This window comes from Acomys minous, assembly GCF_964271855.1.
Source record: "Acomys minous genome assembly, chromosome: 14".
Classification (NCBI taxonomy): domain Eukaryota; kingdom Metazoa; phylum Chordata; class Mammalia; order Rodentia; family Muridae; genus Acomys; species Acomys minous.
Genome location: NC_140496.1, coordinates 44,092,675 through 44,114,624, shown reverse-complemented (window position 1 = coordinate 44,114,624; position 21,950 = coordinate 44,092,675). Strand labels below are relative to the sequence as shown.

At 45.8% G+C, this 21,950-nt stretch overlaps 1 protein-coding gene and 1 long non-coding RNA gene across 5 annotated transcripts; one reads left to right on the top strand and one right to left on the bottom strand.

The window, feature by feature from the left end:
* The first annotated feature begins 458 nt into the window (after positions 1-458).
* Positions 459-6,556, top strand: LOC311582451. The gene is made up of 2 exons (XR_014774124.1): positions 459-2,015; positions 5,326-6,556. It is a non-coding gene; the product is annotated as an uncharacterized lncRNA (long non-coding RNA).
* On the bottom strand, positions 5,834-21,647 carry ELMOD2 (ELMO domain containing 2). 4 transcript variants are annotated; one of them, XM_084755601.1, is made up of 9 exons: positions 21,495-21,647; positions 20,202-20,349; positions 18,537-18,565; positions 14,698-14,795; positions 13,558-13,687; positions 11,998-12,131; positions 10,349-10,417; positions 9,567-9,700; positions 5,834-9,248 (listed from the first exon to the last, which is right to left on the bottom strand). In XM_084755601.1, exons 2-9 carry the CDS (start codon positions 20,341-20,343, stop codon positions 9,103-9,105), a joined length of 882 nt encoding a protein of 293 aa, XP_084611727.1. In that variant the 5' UTR covers positions 20,344-20,349; positions 21,495-21,647; the 3' UTR covers positions 5,834-9,102. The 4 variants fall into 4 exon arrangements, with proteins under 4 accessions (XP_084611727.1, XP_084611728.1, XP_084611729.1 ...); XM_084755602.1 differs by lacking the exon at positions 21,495-21,647 and adding an exon at positions 21,222-21,398; XM_084755603.1 differs by having other exon boundaries at positions 9,134-9,248; positions 9,567-9,683.
* Positions 21,648-21,950: the final 303 nt, after the last annotated feature.

The window sequence follows — 21,950 nt, the reverse complement described above, 5'->3', positions numbered from 1 at the left end:
GGAGTGAACTTTTTTCTTTTTCTTTTATTCCCCAACTCCCTACAAACTGCGCTCAGAAGAACAGAAAGAGGCAGGGAGGACACCAGATTGAAGCCAGAGCTAAGGACGAGGAAGCCCTTAGGCAGTTAGGACACTTTTTAGCAGGCTTCAGGCTGTGTTTGCTTTGGCGGGTTCCCCTCCTGGGCCTCACACTTATGACAGTCTGCTTTGTGGGGGTTGGCACCACGTAGAAATCGTAGGCAAGCAGGAACATATTCTTCGGTGACTTCTGCGTCCATCAGTATATGACAACAGCTGGCAGCAGGGTGGGAGCAGCCGCCGCGGTGGTCCTTGGCCAGGTTTGGGTGAGGTGCCTGATTCTGTGTTTCCATCTCCCTCTGCAGCCCTGGGCTGTAGCTTTCAGGTGCACCTAGGCAGCATCAGAGCGCCACCCCACCCCCACCCCCTCAGGCCTTGACAGCAAAGGGCATTGAGACTCTTGTGTAGGTATAGGAAGATGAGATTTTCCGTGCCTAACTACACAGTGTCCTAGCTATTAGCCAGGCTGTTTGAGAGTCCTGGCCATTAGCTTGGTTCGCAAGCCACTGAGCTGAAGGAGAAGGCCGCTTGAGAGAAACCTTTTATAGTACTTAAGGTTTCAATGCCAGGGAAGGCAGAACAGGTATCACTTCCCAGCTGACTTCCTCGGTGACCCAAAGCAGCCTGATCCAGTAGCCACATCACATGCAAACGAAAGAGTGTGTTCACACTAATCACGGTCTCACCTCTAAACGCTCATCATAGCAGTTCCGCGATGCACCACCAGGGGTCGTGCTCCTCCTCCAGCCTGTGTGGAAGCGGTTGGAGCATTCACCAAGCCTTGTGAGAGCAGAATCTGGTACGGACTGAAATAGTCCTGACTCAGGCTGTACGTTCAGGAGCTGGGGTGATCAGAGCCTTTCTTTGGCACTCATGGAGTTTTCAAAACAGCTAGTATTGACACAAGGGTGATCCTGCTATGTTTGACGGGTGCTTCTTTCACTCCAAACAGCTAGGGAAGAGTTCAAAGGATGCCTACTGACCAGTCAAACCGTCCCTTCCTTCAACGTCTTTGCTTACTTACAGGAAAATGGATACCAGGTGGCATCCTCAGGGCAAAGATCTAAAGACCCTAATATTAACAATAACAGTCATTTTGACAATTAACACTTGCCCTGGGCCCTCGGGAGAGCCGAGTCCCCTTTATCTGTCTCAGGGAAAGGACGTGTTTGTTCTTTTATAGGAACCCATCTTCAGGGAAGTCAATCCAGAGAGACATGGCCCTCTCTTCCAGACCAGCACTGATCTGTTCACAAATGAGGTGCCCCTAGGACCTGATTACCTCCATCAGGCCCCATACCTTGCATGTCCCATCATCTCAACAATGCATGCCAGGGATGTCTCCACTAGCACTCAAGACTAGAGGGCTAACCATACCCAAAACCCACAGCCTCCATTCTTCATAAGGTAACTGCAGGAGAATTTTGTGGTGGGTGTTTCCAGTCTTTCCAGACGAACTGCTTAGCAGCGCTTACCATTTCGGTGCGCTCGGATCTGATTTCCTATGGTTGTGTGAGCATCTCCCTTTTTAAGGGTCTTCTCACCAAAACTCATCCTTGTCTACCTGTGTCTAGCACCTGGGAGCTGGGCCAGAAACGCGCATGCGCACAGCTCTGAGCGCTGAAGAATGGGATGGTGCGTCGGTTTTGCATTCCCGCCAATCCCTGGCTAAGATGCCACTGGGGGGGTCAAACCCCAGCTGCATGCAACCACATTCTGCTTAATATGAAGACCCTTTCTGCACTGCTGAGTTCCCACTCAGTCTCCCAGGGTCTGGCCAGTGTCTCCTGGGGTCACCTTCCACGGGACTGCAAAGCCTTTGCTCAGGTTGGCTTCGGAAGGAAGCCATGTTTCAAGAACGAGGAAGAAAGAATGAAGCTCCATCTCTTTGCTGGCACCCGCTTCCCCCATGGCAGTAGCAGATGAAGGGAATTAAGGTACTAAACCCCAGTACACAGAAAAGTCTGTCAGAAAACGTGTGCCTGACATTGTGTGCAGAGAGGTAAAACAGGAACAGGTCCCGAGCTCATATCCAAAGAAACAGAAGTAATTGGGTGTCAGGTGGTATCTGGTGGCTCACGGAGCATCCTGATTAACAGCGTCATTCTGGAGGCTGAAGGGTCCCAGCTAAGGATTCTTCTTCTTCTTCTTCTTCTTCTTCTTCTTCTTCTTCTTCTTCTTCTTCTTCTTCTTCTTCCTCTTCTTCTTCTTCACACAAGTGGCAAATGGTTGCTGTCTGACTCTTTGGTTTTTTGTTATTGTTTTGGTTTGGTTTGGTTTTGGTTTTGATTTTTCAAAACAGGGTTTCTCTGTCCTGGACTCACTCTGTATGCCAGGCTGGCCTTGAACTCACAGAGATCCGCCTGCCTCTACCTCCAGAGTGCTGGGATTAAAGACGTGAGCCACCACCACCCAGTCAGCAATTCTCTTGCTTGGAATCATCTTAGCTTGCTTTTCTCTTCAAGTTTTAGTGAGGACAATTCTATTGGGGAATAACACATAAACATAAAAGTACACAAATGTGTGACCAAGTAAGTTATCACAAAGTGGGCAAACAGCCATAGCGAAGCTCAAGGAACAAAAACTTGTGTGTACGTGGATCCACCTCCATCACATGACTTTACCTTTACTGTTAGCGTTGCCCAGTCATTTAAAAAATACATAGATTCCCATGTACGCGTTCATCCTCCAATTGTCTTATTTGGGGGCTTTATGTACATTAAACCATTTGTTGGGTGTGTGGCATCTTTTGGCTGTAGACTTAGGATTACCCATGCATTTTCTCAGAGCCGCAGCTCCCAGACAATCAACAGGACCCATCATTTTATTGTAAAATGATCAGACTTGGTGTTCTGCTTGCTGGGCATCTGAGCATTCCTTTCAGGCTACGATGCCAATATGAATTCTTGTGACATAGGTACTCATTTCTTATGTCAGCTGTGACAGACTGTCACAGATTACTTGGCTTCAAACCACACAGATTTATCATCTTACTATTCTGAAGATCAGAAATCTCAAAATGCACTTGTTGAGATGTGCCCCTCGGCAGACCCCAGAGGGGAATGCGTTCTCCTCAAAACCTCGACTTCTCCACGTCTAACTCCTCTGTCATCTAACGTAACAGACTCGTTTGGCCATCCTTGGAGGGCTGTTTTCACCCGATGCTCATATGTCCTGGTACACAAATGTGCTCATTTGTGTAGGACAGCTACATGAGTCAGCCTCTTCCCAGCGTGACCAACAGAGCTACTATTTCATAAATCGCCACTTTGCAGCACCTGGGCACGGATTATATTTTACCACTATGTGTCTTGGGTTTGACTCCATGATGGTCTCTGTCAGTGCTTAAGTAGAAGTGACATGAGTGAAAACGGAAACATGCTTGCAGGGCTGTCTTGCCCACTATCCTTCCAACAACAGTTTACCCCGCATGGATATAAAATGCGACAGCAGTTTGAGGCAAAGATGTCCCTCTGTGTTCATATCATGAAGGAGACAAAAAAAAGCTTTAATTTATAGATTACATTCAATCTATAAGATCAATACAAAGAATATTTTCCAATCCACGCAGTGCTCTGCCTGCATGTACACCTCCGGGCCAGAAGAGGGCACTAGATCACATTACAGATGGTTGTGAGCCATCATGTATGCGGTTGCTGGGAATTGAACTCAGGACCTCTGGAAGAACAGACAGTGCTCTTAGCCGCTGAGCCATCTCTCCAGCCCTCTAGTTTTGTTTTTAATGTAGCATGGCGTGGTCTCATCATGCCAGATATTACCAAATGCATAATGACACATTTGGTGCATTTATTCTTAGGTGCCTGTCTTAGTTGGGGTTCTATTGCTGTGAGAAAATACTTAGCAGTAATAGAACACCACTGAGGAAAACCAGGGCAGGAGCCTGGAGGGTGGAGGCTGAGGGACCACTGAGGAGAGAAGCTACCGGCTCCATCATCCTGGCTGTCTCATTTGTTTTCCTATACCCCCCAGGGCCACCTCCTCCGAGGTCCCACCTGGAGGGAGCTGGGCCCTCCCACGTCTATAACCAATCACAACAATGACCTACAGGCTTATCTGCAGCTAATCCTTCTCATTAAGATTCATTCTTTCCTGATGACCCTACTGTGTGCTGTGTGAGCACGTAGGCACACTAATACCATAGCATGTATGTGGAGGTCCGGGGACAACTTGCACTCCAACAACAGTCTACCCCACCACGTGGGTCTGCGGGAACCAAACATAATCACCAGGCTTAGTGGTAGTGACTTTTACCCTCTGATCCATCTCAGCGGCCTTTAAATTTTAAAGTATTTATTGTGTTTGTCTTGATGTTTTTCTGTGCATTGTGTGTGTGTGTGTGTGTGTGTGTGTGTGTGTGTGTGTGTGTGTGAGAGAGAGAGAGAGAGAGAGAGAGAGAGAGAGAGAGAGAGAGAGAGAGAGAGATGCCGCTAGAGGCCACAGAGGGTGTTGAATTCCTTGGAACTGGAATGGTTGTGAGCCACCACGTAGACGCTGGGAATCAAACTTAGATCCTCTGAAAGAGTAGTCAGTGCTCTTCACCACTAAGCCATCACTCCAGTCACCTTGTTTGTTTCCCACAAGAGTGTTGATCTTTTATCACCACTTTGGTTCTATTCAATTGTAGTACAGTTACATCCAGGTGTGTGTTTGGGCCGGGGGTAGGGGAGGGAGGGGAAGGCAGGTGTCCTGGCCTAGACTGGTTTTACGTGCATTCACAATAGGGCAAACTGTATATTCTAGGTGAACTTTTACGGAACCACCCCCCCCCCCCATCTGCCGTTACACCTGTGCGTAGCTGGGCACGTGTACGTGTTGTTGGAGAATGGTGCCGTAGGCTCATATATCTGAACGCTTGATCTGCAGTTCATAAAACTGTTTTGGGAAGAAGTAAGTGTGTCCTTGTTGGAGGGATCAGGAGGGGTGGGCTCTGAGGCTCCAAAGCCCTCAACACTCCCAGTTAGTTCTCTGTTTGCCTTGTGCTTGTGGATGTGAGCCCTCGGCTGCCGCTCTAGTGCCTGCCTGCCGCCTTTCGCCTGCCGCCTGCCGCCATGCGCTCTGGGCAATAACCTGGAGCCCCCAGTACTGTTCTGAAGAAAGTTACAATTTTTAAAATCAGTGTGCACCTTTATCTCATTCTTGGGTAAGATGCCAAGAATCTGGAAGCACTTGGTCCGGGCCTGATATTAATCCTATAATCTGTCTTGTTCGTACTCTTATCGCTAACAGCTTTCTGTGAAAACGCGCGCTGTGGTGGAGGCGTTGTCTTCAGCCCTCATCCTTTTGGTCTTCTACATCTATAATTAAGAGGAGCTTCAGTGATTGCTGCTGTAGCCTTACCCGGGTCTCCTGTATAAAGACTTACTTCAAAATAAAGTACATCTATACATCACATACTGGAATACCATGCAACTATAAGAATAAAGTATTAATATGTAAATAGGACCAAGAAACGCTGTAAAGAAAAATGTGCAATATGAATCACTTCTACCCTTGGTGACGCCTGGGTGGATTGGGATGAGTTTGAGTGAAATTGTGGCTCCTTGTAAAATAAAGCATATTTCTAGTCTCCTAAGCACTTACTCCTCCAGGAGGATTGTACACAGTCACAAGAAGAGTTAGATGTCACAGATCTGTTAGCACTCACCTGTAATTTAAGCAAGCACTGTTTCCTGAACTCAAATGACTTACATAGGGAGGGGCACAGGCGGCCCAAGCACCCACAGAAAGGCTTGCAACAGTTTCCACCATGTTTTTATTTTCTCATTTAACATCACAAACAAAAGGACATCACATCTTACACTATTGCTTTTATCTGAAACTCAAACGCTTGATGCAAAATAGACAAAAGTTTAAGTCGCCAGCCGGTACTTTCCTTCCAGGGAACACTACTACTTAAGTATTTGTCAGTCTTTAACAAAAACATGGAACTACCCTACCAAAGTAAACGTGGTTGTTGGGTCCTACCTACACTACATTTAAACTTTTTCTCATCAAAAACTGGAGACAGAAAAAACAAAAACATAAGTGATTTTTCTCAGAGTATTAAGTGCCCTGGCCTCCATCTCAAAGCTGCTTGTGTGGAGACACTCCTGCACAGGAGCATGGCGGCAAAGCTCCTTCAGGGATTAAAGTAGAGCACCTATCCCAAGGATGCAGCCGGGGTCCCCAGTCCTGATCACAAGAATTGACTATCACCCTCCTGGGCTGAGCTCCGTCTTCTGTGCCATGACGCCCTTCTGATGCAGAAATGAGCAGCTGCTTGTCACACCCAAGTAATAGTTTTTCTTTCAGCAAAACTTTTAACCAAAATCATCTTCAATGAGTACTCCCAATGACCAGAATGACATGAAAATGACGGCCAATACTGAAGGAAAAATAAAGACTGCAAACATTTTCATAGAAAAATACACACAAATCCAAGTAGCTCTTGAAATAGAAAGGAGAAAACCAGAGATTTTTTTTTTTTTTTAAAAAAAGAAGAAATATTCTGATTTCTGAACTGTAAATGGTGCCAGTTTAAATTCCTTTTTATGCCTAGTTGTATTGTTACATTTATTTACAGAGGCTGGTCTAGGGTCACTGATGCCTCAGGTGTCTCTAACTTGTAAAAAGATTGCCTTTTAGAGCATCTGAACTGTAACTGTTGCAGTTATATTTTATGCTACTTTTGTCCCTGGTAAACTCTGTTCACTCTCTGACATACAAAAATGGACCTCCCATTGATTCTACTTTATTTATGCTACACTACCATAATTTTGCTGCTACTTCAGTGCCATGACCATGGCTCGCTGCACTGGAATTTTGCTAGGTCTAGACAGATAAGCACCTACATGTGGATGGTGAAACTGAGTTAGTTCTGACTTCTGCTGAAAGTAAAGGAAGCTGCCTGTGCCGTCACTTTCCTGCAGGTGCCTGGCCTGTCAGCCAGAGGGCTCTGGACAGTCTAATGTCAACTAGCAATAGTCAAGATTCCAAAATATCAGAGCTTTGAAGCTGTCATTGGCTTACAGATCAGCTCACTATAGAATTACCTGAAAAGGTTAATGACAATTTTAGTAAAAAACAAACAATATCTGTATTGTACAAACAAAAGAGGACTTAAAGACTGTGACATTAACTAGACTGTGACAATATGTTCATAGCATCGTTAGAGTTTTTCTGCTGGGAAATAATTACTTATTTATTATTATTATTAGTTATTATTTCCTCTTTCACACTTCAAGTAGTCTTTTTATTACATGTGCTGATAAAGAGTTAAATCAGTCCAACTTATGCTGCTGAAAGCTTGCAATATATAGGTAAGTGCTTTTAGCACAATAGCCAGACACTAACACACCGCTGCCCATGGACACGCAGACACTGTAATACGATGAACGACAATGGTGACCATGTGCTCCTGGTTAGGGTTTAGCTACAAAATCCGTCATAAAACCTGGATGACTAAAGATTTTTCAAAAATGAAAAATATACTATCAGCATTGACAAGTCCCTTATAAGAAATCAATTATTAAATTCCTCTAATACTAAAAAGTTAAATCCTTTCTAGTATTATAAAACAAACCTACTTTTAAAAAAAGTTTCATCTTCCTTAAGGAAAAATTATTTTTAGCCCATGCACTGTAATGAGACATCCACACGGCTGGTGCGCTCTCTCTCTCTCTCTCTCTCTCTCTCTCTCTCTCTCTCTCTCTCTCTCTTTCTCTCTCTCCGCCCCCCCCTCTCTCTCTGATAAGTATGAAGACAGGGGCTTGTCAAAACACATCAATAAATTGTGGGAAAGTAACAACTCTTCCTCCATCACACAAGCTAGCCTTTAAGTACCTGATATTAAAAGATGTGCAAACATCACCATGTCTTAGATTAAATTCAGATGTCATGCGCTGGTTCCCACAGGACTAAAGGGTGCGCTCCACAGTCCAATCATCTTCCCTAACTTTAGCTTCTTTCAGTTTGTTCTGAGAACAAATCCCTAAAACACGCCAAAAGGAAACCATGCCATTAGAGTCTCCTCATGTATAATCCTCAACAGTACGTGTTGCCCTCCTGAGATTTGGGAGAATAAAGCTATACAAATGCACAGTCAGGATCCAGGCTGCGGTGGTACCACAGCCTGTTAACCGGGTCCCTACATTACCCAGAAACACCAGAGTCAAAGCAAGGGCAAGCAAAGCAAACAGCAATCAAACACGCCAACGATGGGGAACAGTTTTCAAAACCTCTAAGTTTTCTTCGTAAGTTTCAGAGATAGTTTTCTCTTAAAAGACACTGTTTCACATGTAATCAAGACTCTCTCAGAGAGGCACCTCCATCCAAGGCATCCAGGCAGATGGCCTCAGTGCAACATGAAGGAAGGGCCATTCCAGAGTTCGTAAAAGCAAACACCAAGCAAGAGGAAATGCCTAGGAACCTGTCAGACCTCCACAGTGTGCTGCCCAGAAACAGAAAGCTTGCCGCTGGCGCTGCCGTCCTCTCATTTCCTGCTGTGTTCCTGCCATGACTTCCCCCTCCCTGACAGAGCCGCGCTCTCCCCACTCTAAAATGGAGACGTAAAGAAAGCCTCAGAAGACCCCAGTGCTCATCTGCCTAGGAGTGAGAGGACGAAGCGTTCAGAAGCCACTTCAGGAGGGGATGATGCTGCTGCAGAGTTGTGAAGGTGACACCAGCTTGAGAACAGTAAGAACGGACTCGTGCACATTTTAGTCAGCGGGCTAAACGTAAATATACCTGATTTATACTTTTGCACTAACAGGCTAAGTCCCAAGTGCCAAACTGTAGCTCCTGTGACTCCGGGAGGGCTCTTTGGAAGAGTGAGGGACCTTTGGAGAACAGTGTACAAACAACTGTAAACATACACTGATTGTCCGCTAGCTTTCTTAAATAGTTTCTGAAGTAATTTTTGTATGAAATTATATATAAGAGTGTAGTTGATCAGATAATTTCTATAATAACATATAAATTCTGCTGTGTGTGCAAAACGTGGTAGAAAGAGATACCGCAGACGGTTCATGTTCTCAAAGTGAGCACCACATTGTAATCCATTAAGAGCCCTTTAATCCGCTCGTGAAACTTCTCTCTGTACAAGTTGAAGTACATAATGCTTTCCGGTTCTTCTTCAAGCCAAAACTTGTCAAACTCATATACGAGGTAACCTGCAATTAAAAACACACAAGCACATTCTCCACAAGGGGTTAAAAATCATATTCAGACCATCTCATCTCCAGAAAGTATGCATCCACCTTGGGCTCAGTGGATAAGGCTGCTTGTCGCTCACTCCTGACAATCTGAGTTCAATATAGAACGTGAAGTAGAAAGTGCACCTAGAGATCGGCTTCCACCATTCTCCTGGGGTAGCAAAGACCTTAAACAATCAAATGACGAGCCTGAGTTCTGAACTTCAGAGGCATCAGGCTAAAAACTATACATCTGCCTTGCTGGGAGTAAGCGTGCTCGCTCAGGCTGGTACTCACAGTAAAACTGGTGGAAGTGCTCCATCGTGGGCATCCCAGGGACAAAGTTGTAGAGATGAAGCTTCAGAGCCTCGCTCTTCAGTAGGCTGTAAGCCATCTCTGTAAGATTGATCCCAACTATTGCGTAAGAATACCTACGTCAGAAACATCGCCCGTTACACAGCTAGCCGACAGCTCGAAGCAGAAGCTTACAGCACACAAGCAGCTGACTAGTTCCCCAAACTGGCTGTGCTGCTCCGCTAGCACAGGACTCACTTTGCAGGAACCTCTCTAAACTTAGATAGTGAGACAGATCAAAGTGTTCGGTTTTTGAAGGCTGTTAGTCTTCTAGATAGAAGCTAAGAAATAAAAATAAAACTTCTGACCATGTGACATCTAAAAACAATAAAGAAGAGGACATCTGCATTACCCAGCCTTTTGCTCTCGCTAGTCTGTATAAAGCAGCACAAAGCTGGTAGCGAGGCCTCCGTCTGCATCTCCTTTACCGTTTGCAAAGCTAACTGACGTTCCTACTTCAATGCTAGTTTCTACTCCTTCTTTGAAACAGTTCTTGAAAAAAATATGAACTCTTATCTTTGTTTTATAAACTACACCACGTGATAAAATTTACTGGAATATGTAGAACATTTATGGTCATTTTCCTTACAATAGTTTGTAATATCCTTCTACAGTCTCACTTGTTAAAATAGCATCATTTTAAGGTACAATTTTAAATATCTTCAGATTCACATAGTCATTTTTACTGCAAGAGTCCAGCTTTTTTTAATACTTGCCCAGCTTACCCTAATTTGGGGTGATTTGAACGGGAAAGAATCTGATGCGCTTCGTTGGTGTAATTTTCACTGAAATACCTAAACAAGTTCAAGGAGAATAATGAAATGAAAATGTTCCACTTGCAAGCAGGTTAATACTTCAGAGCAAGCAAGTGCTATTGTCAGAACAGTAGCCCCGGCTGCCACAGCCACCCCATCTCCACCTCAGCCACCTCAGCGGCCCCCAAAGGCTACTGAGTCCCAATTTAATCCAAAGGAACCAGGCTACCAAACAAGGAGCACGGGCAGCCTGGCTCTCGACAGAACCATTTTAGCAGAGAAGTCACCTGCTATTTGCTTACAAAAGAAGAAACGACCTGAGTTCCTGTTTTGAAACCTGCTAATTCGCATCCTATCCAATACTCAGAGTGCAGCTTTCACTGTGCTCTCTGCCACGCCTGCTGACTAGCAGACTGTTACTGATGCACGTGGACCCTGGCCATTGTCACATCAGCCAGTGCTCTAAATACAGTGAAGAAACTACACTCCATTTAAAGTCTAGCAAAACCCTCAGAACAGTCTAGAGTCAAACTCCATCAAATTACCTAAACCCCAGGCTCAGTGAGACGCTCTTCTGATGGAGACGGGGAAGGCACTTAAGTTCTTTAAAGATTACTGTGGGATTTATCTTCAGGAAGCAGAATTACATACAACTTAGAGAAGATTTTAGACATTCCCAAACAGACAAGCCCTTCTAATTTCAAATCTCCTCATGGCATATCCTTTCCCCCAACTGCTTTATCCATATTGACCTGAATAGTTTTCTCCGTAGTAACTTAGTTTAGTTCAATTTCAGATTTTTTTCATGGTAAGAATTATCCAAAGAAATTATTGGCTTCCCATTCTCAGCACCGTGTACAGTCTGTAGGTCACAGGCCACAGAGAAACTCAAACACCACAGCCTACCCACCTGTGTGTCTACATAGGACAGTGGTTCTCAACCTTCCTAATGCTGCGACCCCAGCCATAAGATTACTTCACTGCTACTTCATAACTGTAAGTTTGCTATTGTTATGAATTGTAATGTAGACACTTGGTATGCAGGATATCTGATATGTGACCCACAGCGTGAGGAACACTGGTCTAAGAACTCAATCTTCCACTTTGCTTACTTGACTAGTGCTGGTTGTCAGCTGTGACTTATCCTGCAGCCTAAGTGCTATGGGAAAAGGCAATTTGTTACAGCCCTGATAAGTGGGGGTTCCGGGCACCAGCCAGAGGTGGTGAAGAGCACGTCACCTAACCCGTCCTGCTTTCCCAAACGGAATCAGAGCCCCTGCAGTGGAGACAAGAGGGCAAAACCAGAAAGAAGTGTTCCTGATTCTTATGCAGGGTCAGAACTGAGGATAGAAAGTAAAAGGAGGGAAAAGCACTGCGGACCCTGGTGAGCAATCAGACGCACACACGGATGGATACACACACACAGATGCACAAATAGACACGTGCAAACGCACAGCCACACACACACCTTTGAACTGTTGCTAGCACACTAACAAACATTACAGGTAAGAAAACTTACAGTCAATGTGAATCAACAGTTAATCCTTCCTGGGATTAAAATAGACTGGACAAAACACAGACTGTCACTCAGCCAAGGAGAAGAAACTATTTTCACTTACACAAGATTGATTAATCCGAGTATGCCCATGCCTCTGAAGTCTGTTTTGGGATCATCACCTTGGAAACCAATGTCTGCCCACTGCTTGGAGATGCGGGCCTTCAACTTTTTCGTGGGCATCAGAAGAGTCCAGAGCTACATAAACATGTTTTTGTGTTACACATAATTGTGATGCTCTTGGTTTATTGCGACATTTTCCTATTCTTAGTTTATCTAATTCATAACTAAATACTTTCAGTTCAACAACTTTGATAGGCACATTCTAAGAGCAACAAGGACAGTAATTAAAATGTAGTGCATTGGGGGCTGGAGAGATGGCTCAGAGGTTAAGAGCACTGTCTGCTCTTCCCAAGGTCCTGAGTTCAATTCCCAGAAACCACATGGTAGCTCACAACAATCTATATTGGAATCTGATGCCCCCTTCTGGCATGCAGGTGTACATGCAGCTAGAGCTCTTATACATTAAATAAATAAATAAATCACTTAAAAAAAAAAAAGTAGTGTATCTATTCCAACCAGAATGACTGTTGTGAAGAATTGGTTTTTTAAAGTAATATCCACAGAAATCTAGAGTAGTGACCTGTCTGTGTTTACTAGCCAATATTTGTATATTAGACTTAAATTGTTTGATAATAACAATCTTGGGCAAATGGACCGACCCATATTCAGTTTGCTCTGCTGTGATGCTGAGAGTTTAATCTTTAATCAAAAACAAGAAAGAAGGAAGGAAAGACTGTTTTAAGAAGCACACCCTTAGCCCTGCTGAAGGCAGTGTGGCCTGGAGCCGAGGCTGGGCAGGAAGCAGCTCTCCCCCGGCTACAGTGCTGCTCTCCTGAAGCAAGTCGGACCTTGTCCCCCAGGCCTTGGAATCCTTTTCCCCGGATGAAAGGCCACACTGCAGTCTCAGCACTTTCCCTAGGCCTCAACTCTCACCCTCACACACGCACACAGCAGGAACAGCAGAGGGAAGGTGGTCTCTCCTTCCTCACTGTGGGAGGCCACTGCTGCAGTGCGCCAGCTGACGCTGTGCTGGTCTCAGGAGTGGTGCAGTGCTCTAAAGGCCCATCTACTTCCACAGCTTCAGTGCTGCGGGCGGAAAGCCCAATATCAACTAGCAAGTTAGGTAAACAGGCTCTGAGCCCGGTTTTGAGGCTAAAGACAGTCCCTTTGGGGAATGGATAACTTATCTCAGAATTAAAGAATTTGTTTGTTTGTTTGTTTAATGTATATGAGTGCTTTATACCTGGAGGACAGAAGAGGGCACTAGATCTCATTATAGACGATTGTGAGCCATCACGTGGTTGCTGGGAACTGAACTACCTCTGGAAGAGCAGGCAGTGCTCTTGACCTCTGAGCCATCTCTCCAGCCCTTATCTCAGAATTAACATTAAACTTTTACAGGAATATATTTTTAAAGATGCCTATCAAGTAAAAGTTGTTGAGCACCAACCTTTCCCTATCAATGAAACCTAACACAAAGTCTGCAGGAAGCAAGCAAACAGGAGGACAGTGCAGGCCTCAGGGCTGCAGCTGACTGCCTCAGCCCTGGCCAGGCGCTTACCTTGAGAAGCAGCTTCTCATGCTGTGCATTGGCAGAATCGTAGGGTTTTTTCCTCACATTTTCTACATCCTGGTAGAGCTGTTTATAGCCAGTTATCTGCAGTAAGCACGTCCTCATGCAGATTTGAAAACTGAAAGGATAAAACTATTAGTCTAAATCAGACCTATTATCACCATAAAGAAAAGCCTGTGGTTCACACATCTGTTAGGAAGTGGTTTTGGCTTTCAGTTTAATAAGATGCACTGAAGGCCCTGCAGAGAATCACTCAGGACTATGATAGAACAGGCTCTAGACAGCATGAAAGCGTGACTGACTCCATTACAATAACTCGCTCACATGGTTTCTCTGAGCTGCCCACACAGCTACACCTCTAATATTTGAAGTGTATACAAAACAACCTATGACAAGTTGCGTCACTTTCTCCGAATGCCGTAACTTTCTTTCTCTGGAGCAACATGCTTTTCACAGTGACTCTAGTGGCCACATGCTAACCTTTACTTCCAATTCCAATCCATCAACCTTTCAGAACCCTCAGGCTCCACCCCGTCTATGAAGTGCCCTCAGACCCTCTGCACGGCACTCACCCCCTGCTGCGGTTGTGGCCTTGATGCCTCTTACCTCAAGGGTTCATTCCCTAAGTGCCGTCACATCCCCAAAACCACCCTCCAGCTCCCTTACATAGGCGTCTACTAACGGCACTGATTACAACACAGGAGACATCTAGTCTTTCACTGTACCATTGGCCTTCAGCGTGCCCATCATCTGTCTGGCCCGCTACCTGGCAACTCTTGTAGAACAAGAATACGCTGCCTGCAGACAGCCACAGCGCAGCCTGTTCCTGTAAGGATTCGGCAGAACACGTGACACACACTGAGGGTTTGAGGAGGGCTTGGCTTGAAGAGAATGCAGACACCAGAATCTGAAGGGCAGGACGGACAGTAGCCAATCCTATTTAACCGTGGGAGAATAGTGGAGGGCCTGGCTGGGTTAGCCCTGTGTGGTTACCAGCACTCTGGACTTCAATGTTTACGGGGTGACAGGGCTGGGCTGCATCACCCACAAGCCTTCCCCACCACTGTCCAACAGTGCAGGGCTCTGCCCAGCAGGCTCCAGCCTGTCACCGAGGAACAGCGCGCACACCTGGTGTCTTTCTCGGGGCAGATGTTCTTCTCCTTCATTATGTCCACTACGTATCTGTCCAGCTCGCTCTCGGCAGCCTGTGTTGCATTCCGTAGGACCTAGTTATCAAGAAACAGCAGAATGAGAGAAGTCCCTCAGGCTGATCAGAAGTCTGTTTTGAGGCATTTAATCAACTTTACAAAGAAGATATTAAAATGCAAAAAGAAATCACATTTGCTTTAGATCTCTCTGAGAGCTGGCTTGAAGAGGACCCAGACACCAAAATTTGACAGTCAGGAAGGATAGTTGCCAAAGGAGCCTCAGGAGAGTAACAGACAGCGCTGGGTGGAGGCCCTGGGTGGAGGCCCTGGGTGGAGGCCCTGGGTGGAGGCCCTGGCTGTGTAGTTACCAGCACTCCAGCCCTCAGTGCTCACAGGGTGTGCATGTGTGGTTTCTAAAAAGCCTCCTGTCCGCATTCCTAAGAGCAAACCTAATTAAACTCATCAGGTGAAAACCAAATAGCCAAGTCATGAAAGGAAGGGGGCACAGGAAGGAGAGGACAGTAGGGAGTGCATGGCACACACACTGCACATATCTATGAGTTGTCAAAAAAATATGCTAAATTTTTAAAATTAATTTTAAAAAGAGGATAGCAGCAGGCTCTAAGAACTGTTGCCCATCCCCATCCTGCTCTCCCGCTCCACACATCTGGTTCTCCAGCCCCCACATCTGGTTCTCCAGCCCCCACATCTGGTTCTCCCCTTGCTGGCAGTTTCTCTTCCCACAATGCACTGAGTGAACACATTAAGAAGGTGACCTTCTGTTTGGCCTGTCTGATAACGTCCTCTGTCCTCTCTCTGTGCAGGAGGCCCTGTTGAGTGCGTCCTTTAAGTTGGGTCTATTAGAATATCAGTTAAGCTACCCCGAACACCCCCTTCTCTTTCTGCATAAGTTTATAAGCAAGCTTGTCAGAGTCTTCAAAACAGACCACTGAAAATTTTGGTTAAAACGTCACAAACTCATAGGTCAACTTCGGAATTAATGTTTTAATGAATCTTTTAATTGGTGAGAATTCCTCCACAGGTCTTAGTGCTAAAGACTCACTGCTTCACTAAACACTTCTGGCTGCTGTGGTAGGTGGCCCTGCTGTGGTAGGTGGCCCTGCTGTGGTAGGTGGCCCTGCTGTGGTAGGTGGCCCTGCTGTGGTAGGTGGCCCTGCTGTGGTAGGTGGCCCTGCTGTGGTAGGTGGCCCTGCTGTGGTAGGTGGCCCTGCTGTGGTAGGTGGCCCTGCTGTGGTAGGTGGCCCTGCTGTGGTAGGTGGCCCTGCTGTGGTAGGTGGCACTGCTGTGGTAGGTGGCACTGCTGTGGTAGGTGGCACTGCTGTGGTAGGTGGCACTGCTGTGGTAGGTGGCCCTGCTGTGGTAGGTGGCCCTGCTGTGGTAGGTGGCACTGCTGTGTTAGGTGGCACTGCTGTGTTAGGTGGCACTGCTGTGGTAGGTGGCACTGCTGTGGTAGGTGGCACTGCTGTGGTAGGTGGCCCTGCTGTGGTAGGTGGCCCTGCTGTGGTAGGTGGCACTGCTGTGTTAGGTGGCACTGCTGTGTTAGGTGGCACTGCTGTGGTAGGTGGCACTGCTGTGTTAGGTGGCACTGCTGTGGTAGGTGGCACTGCTGTGTTAGGTGGCACTGCTGTGGTAGGTGGCACTGCTCGCCCCTGGTGCCAGACTGTTTAGTCCCCTCTTTATGCACAGCAGCAGCCTCTGGGCACCCCAGGACTGTGTACGTTCCCAGACTGCACCTCTGTTTATAAAGACAGTTCTTCTGGCCAGCTCTGCTCTGAGGTTTTTCTCTTGCCCAGGATCTCCAGGGCAATGCTCAATGGAAGCAGAGAAATGAAATGCTCCCAACTAACTGTGGCAAAGCGTTCAACATCGAAATGTTTTCTGTCATGCCAGCTGAAGATTGGCCAGGGTGGCCTTTAACAGGGTGAGAGAGTTTTTGCTTTTCTACTTGGGAGAGAGTTTTTATCTTCTTTTTTTTTTTTTATAATTTAAAATGGGGTTTTCCAACAAAGTCAGAAAACCTGCTAGACAAATTCAAAAAGAGCTGTAACACTTGGGAGAGAGTTTTTAATCATGAGCAGATTTTCCAGGCTCTATCAAACTGATCATGTTTTTCTGACTGTTAATATGGCAATAAGTTATACTCTCTGATTATAAACTTCAATCATAATATATTATCCTTTTTATGTGTTACTTATGGTCCCTCTCCAAGGCACATGGCAGAAGGCTGCAGGATCGAAGACCGGAGGAGAGAGGAAGGAGGCTGTGCCTTCGTGGGTTAGATGGAGGAGAAGCCATGGCAGGCGTGGATGGAGATTCAGCCCAGATGAAGAACATTAGCAAGTATGCAGGATTCTGGATGGGAGTAGCTTGACAGAAGTTATTAGAAGCAGATGGCATGGGATGGGGGCAGGCATCCCATACGGGAAGTAGTTTACAGGATCAATGTCTGCCCTGCCCCAGGTTACCTAAGGCTATTTTAAAATACAGACACAGTGTCGTGTCTTGGTTGATTGCTAGCAGATTTTACTTAAGTAATAATAAGTATAGGTCTGATCATAAACAGCTGTTAGGCCTGTACTGATCATTTATAAACAACAGTTACCAGGATCAATTTGCTGACGTTCTGTAGGGTTCTTGCATCACACTCATAAGGGTACTGGGTTGTATTTTTCATTTATATGTCTTTGGTTTTAGTCTATCCTCAAAAAAAAAAAAAACAAAAACAAAAACAAAAAACAACAACAAAAAACAGAATTCCTTCCAGGTGTGGTGGCACACATCTTTAATCCCAGCATTTGGGAAACAGAGGCAAGTAGATCTCTGCGAGTTTGAGACCAGCCTCTAGAGAGCAAGTCCAGGATAGCCAGGGCTATTTCACAGAGAAGCCCTGTCTCAGTAAACAACACCAGCAGGCAGAATCATGTCTTCGGTTCTGTTTTTGTTTTTTAATTATGATTCATATTTTACATTATGACCAAATGCAAACACTTAGTTATATGGATATCTAAAATACAGACGCTCACAGATAGCTGAACTAAAAATGTCATAATATACAGCAGTAATTGTTATATAGAAAACACTGTGATCTTACAGATAATTCTAGCTGGTTGATTCTTGGATTTTCCTCTTAACACAACAGCAAGAGCTGTGGCTAAGTGTGGTAGCCTGGCGTGCTGGTCCAACTTTGCATCCCCTTTGCACTGCCTAATGCAGCTTTGGGGGTACAGAACGTATTTGAGAACCCTTTGCCTTGCCTGTGGCCTTGCAGGGATGAAAATGGAGTCGACAGAGTCTGCCAGGCCTCCCGTGACTCACTTTGAACCACTCGTTCCCTCATTGACCACTGAAACCTGCACCTGTGACCAGACATGACCAGCCTGATAAAGAGCCTTTGCAGCTGACCCACATGTGCATGAGCACACAGTAACACTGCTTTACGCTCCCAAGATCTGTGTTTGTTTCTTACACAGCAAAAACTGACCGCTACATATTGGGACTCACTTTGGATCAAAAACTGCTTTGCTCACACAACCTACCCTGAGGACACAGTCTCAGGGAAGCCTTTTCCCAAGATACTTGTCCCCAAAAGCTACCAAAGCTACTTCAAAATATACAGATAAAACCTCAGAAGAGGAATCTTCTGTTCATCAAAAGCCAGAGAATGGGAAAAATTAACTCACAGTTTCTCATAGCAAAGAAAGTAAACATCCTAAAATTTAATTCTTCTAAAAAACAAAATCAAAAACAAAACATGTTTAGGTTAGGTTTTCTAGAATTAGCACTTTAATGTGCCCTTACCTGATTCTTGGAATACGTCAAGGAATTTTCTAAAATTAAAAAAAAAAAAAAAAAGTTACCACTTGAATACATTTTCTGAATTAGCCCCAAATCAAATAGTAAAAATATAATAGTAATGATAAATCACTTTCACAGTTTAAGGTACAATTTCCACATGGACAACAGAACAATCACCTCAGAACCTTACAGGGTAGAGAAGAGGGTAGAATGATCTTCCCCGCCCCACAAACAAAGTACCAAGCTGGGACAACCTAATTTCGCCAAAATGTTCTGTTTCTACGCAGACCTCCAGAGTGAGAGTGTTTGACAGCAGCTCAGATCTCAGATATCCATCTGGAGACTGTGTTCTCCGCTACAGTCTCCTCATCGTCGGCCTGAGCGAGGGGCCAGCAATCGAAGAACACAGAAGGCAGGAGCAACGACCAGGCTGCCAGGCCAAGAGTGAGTGCCTCTGCACCCTGGCTTCTGTTCCAACAATGACAACATTTGTACTGGTCTTTAAAAACAATGTTTCTGATATACTGAGAATGTTCTCCTTTTTGAGAATTGTAAGAAAAATACATTTTGCATCAAAGTAAAGGCCTGACTGTGCTCTTCTCCATACTGTGACGAGCCAACCAGCACAGCCTGCAGAGATCTGGAAGAGGCAGCCGGATGGGAATCAGAGTGGCCAAGGACGCTGTGTCATCCTTCCACTGTCATCTTGGATGCAGTCCATACCTCACTCCTTTGGCCCTAACGGCATCAATTCCTCATTCGAGGCATTCTTAATCAACACAAAATAGGAGCTGGTTAATTCTCGATTTTCCACTTAACACAGTGTCGTGAGTTAAGGTTCTGCCCAAGTCTTTCTTACTATGCCTAAAGGGACTTCAAACCAGAGATCTCAACCATCTGAGTTTGAAGTCAGAACAATATTTTCAATTAAACATCGAAAAACTGTCATTTGGCAGAAATATAAGGCAAGCTAACCTGAGCCCATGTATACCATAAAAACTTCCATAGCTACAAAAATTAAAAAGAAATGCACGCAAATTTGTATTAGTATAACTTAACAGATCAAAAATATTATTACTTCACTGTGTCACAAATATCAAACATCTTTACACTTTTTTCATATAAAGACTTAGAGATCCAGTGGGTATCTTTATAGATACAGCAAACTCAGTTGACAACTTCACACCTGATGTGCTCAATAACCATGTGGCTATCAATCACGACGAGCCTGGACCAGGTAGGTTCTAATAATCTTTCCTAGAACCAATGAGCAGTCTGTCCACTCAGAAATAGCAGTAAAAAGTGAGAAGAAAACAGATATTGATTTTTCCAATGGTTTCATCATATATTTGTGTAAAATTTTCCAAACGGAGGAGAGGAGTCATTTCCTAGCAAACCACTGCAAATATGATCTGAAGAACAACGGATACATTTTTAGGAAACCCAAAGGGCTCATTCTCTGGGTACATATGGGATGCTCTAAGAAAGTTTCTTCTTGTATCCAATTATTCAATGCTCAGCAGTCAGTAGTGGAGTGAAAAGGCTCAAAGGCCACAGAGCTTAAGAAAGTGAGTTGCAGTGAGTTACTCAAACCACAGCACCATTAAGTAGGCAAAAGGAATTCAATTACGTTTTAATCTTTTAGTTTTCAATTTTGAACAGCATTACCTATTCGGTAGGTCCTCTGTGCACCTCCATAGGTGTCAAAAATCCGCTGCAATTCACACTTTCCAGTCATCTGCCGTAAGACCCATTTCATCCAAAATCGGAAAAAGTGCCCATAGAAAAACTCCCACAGAGAAACAAACATGTTTTCCTGGAAGAAGATAGAAAAACACGAGCTTAATGGCCTTAAACTGGACTTGTAAAACTGAAAAATAAATTAAGTTGATTCAATTCCCCAAATCCCAAAGTATAGTAAAATCTACTAGTCCACTGTGTCTATTTTGGGACAGTATTAATCAACCAAGCAAGGAAACAATATCCAGCATGTTTAAATGATGATTAACAAAATGGTCAACTTATCTCTTGGCCAAATGGTCATTTAAAAAAAAAAAAAAGTAAGGGGAAAGTGGCCAAATCATTTAATGGCTGAAAAGAATAATAACCGCCTTCATTCTTGCCAAATAATTCTATTTAATATTTTGGCTTCCTACTTCCGGTTTTCATCCCTTTAAAGTTAGAACGAAAACAGTTCTAGGATAAAAGGACCAACCAAGCAACAATTTCAAATCCACCACACATCAGCTGTGCTTTCCCCAAGAATGAGCTCTTCCTAGCCCTGGTGGAGAGCGCGTCCCAGCTGTCCCAGCCAGCTGACTCCAACAAACGAAAAAACGCTACAAGTGGCTTTACAAACTGGAGCACACAGGTTGGAGAGCTAGCAGATGGCATCCTGACGAATTCACGATTTTTTTTCCCCCAGGCAGTAAGTAGGTGACGGCCAAAAAGCACCAAGAGTTTTTGTTTTTTGTTTTTAATCCAGAAAAAAAGAAAAAAAAAAGATAACTCCTCGTGGGGGTTATCGGGGGGGGGGGGAGATAACTGGAGGAGGGATGCTGGGGACCTCGCCTGCCTGGCAGCCCTGGGATACACTGACACACCCTCTCCCGGCCGGGGGCCGGGGAACTGTCAAACTCGAAATCCCCGCGGGGCAGGGCACTCGGCGCCAGTGCCGGACACGCGGACCTGGATCTTTAAAATGAGTCATTTCGTCCGCGCTCGTCCGGACGACGGCGACAGAAGTGCCAGGCGCCGGCAGGCCGTCCCGCCGGCCGCGGGCCCCCAGGGCCTCGGGCACCGCGCCGTCCCGCCCCTCTCGCGCGCGCGGGAACGCTGCACAAAGCCCCGACGGCCCCGGCACCCTGCCGACTATCCGCGGGACCCCCCCCACCCCCGTGAGGCTTGCGCAGCCGCACGCCAGCAACTCAGGGTGAGAGAAAAATAAAACACAGCAGCCACCTCACAGGAGCGGAAGAACTAAGGGGAAGCTGGCACTGCCTCGGTTTCCCCCAAGCTGCAAACACCGGCAACGGAAACGACGCTCTACGCGGAGCGCTTCCCTGCAAACACCGCGACCCGGAAGTCGGGGCAGGAGGCGGGGTGGGGGGGTGGGAGGGGGCGGGGCGGGGAAGGGCCGCCTGCCCCGGGCCTCGCGCCCCGCCCCTCTGTCCTCTTCTGATTGGCCAGCGCTCCGCCTATCGCTGGCGTGGGAGGAGGGTCTGTGGGCTGGCGCTCCAGACGCCAGGCAGTTACCCTGGCAACGGCGGCCGACTGCTACGCCCAATGCCAACGTGGTCCAAGTGGATCAGGCCTGGAAACTTTGCTCAGGACTTTCCACCGCGGGCGTGACGACAGCACTTTCACCCACATTTCCTAATCTGTGAAGTGGTTATTTCCCATCTTTATGAGGCACGA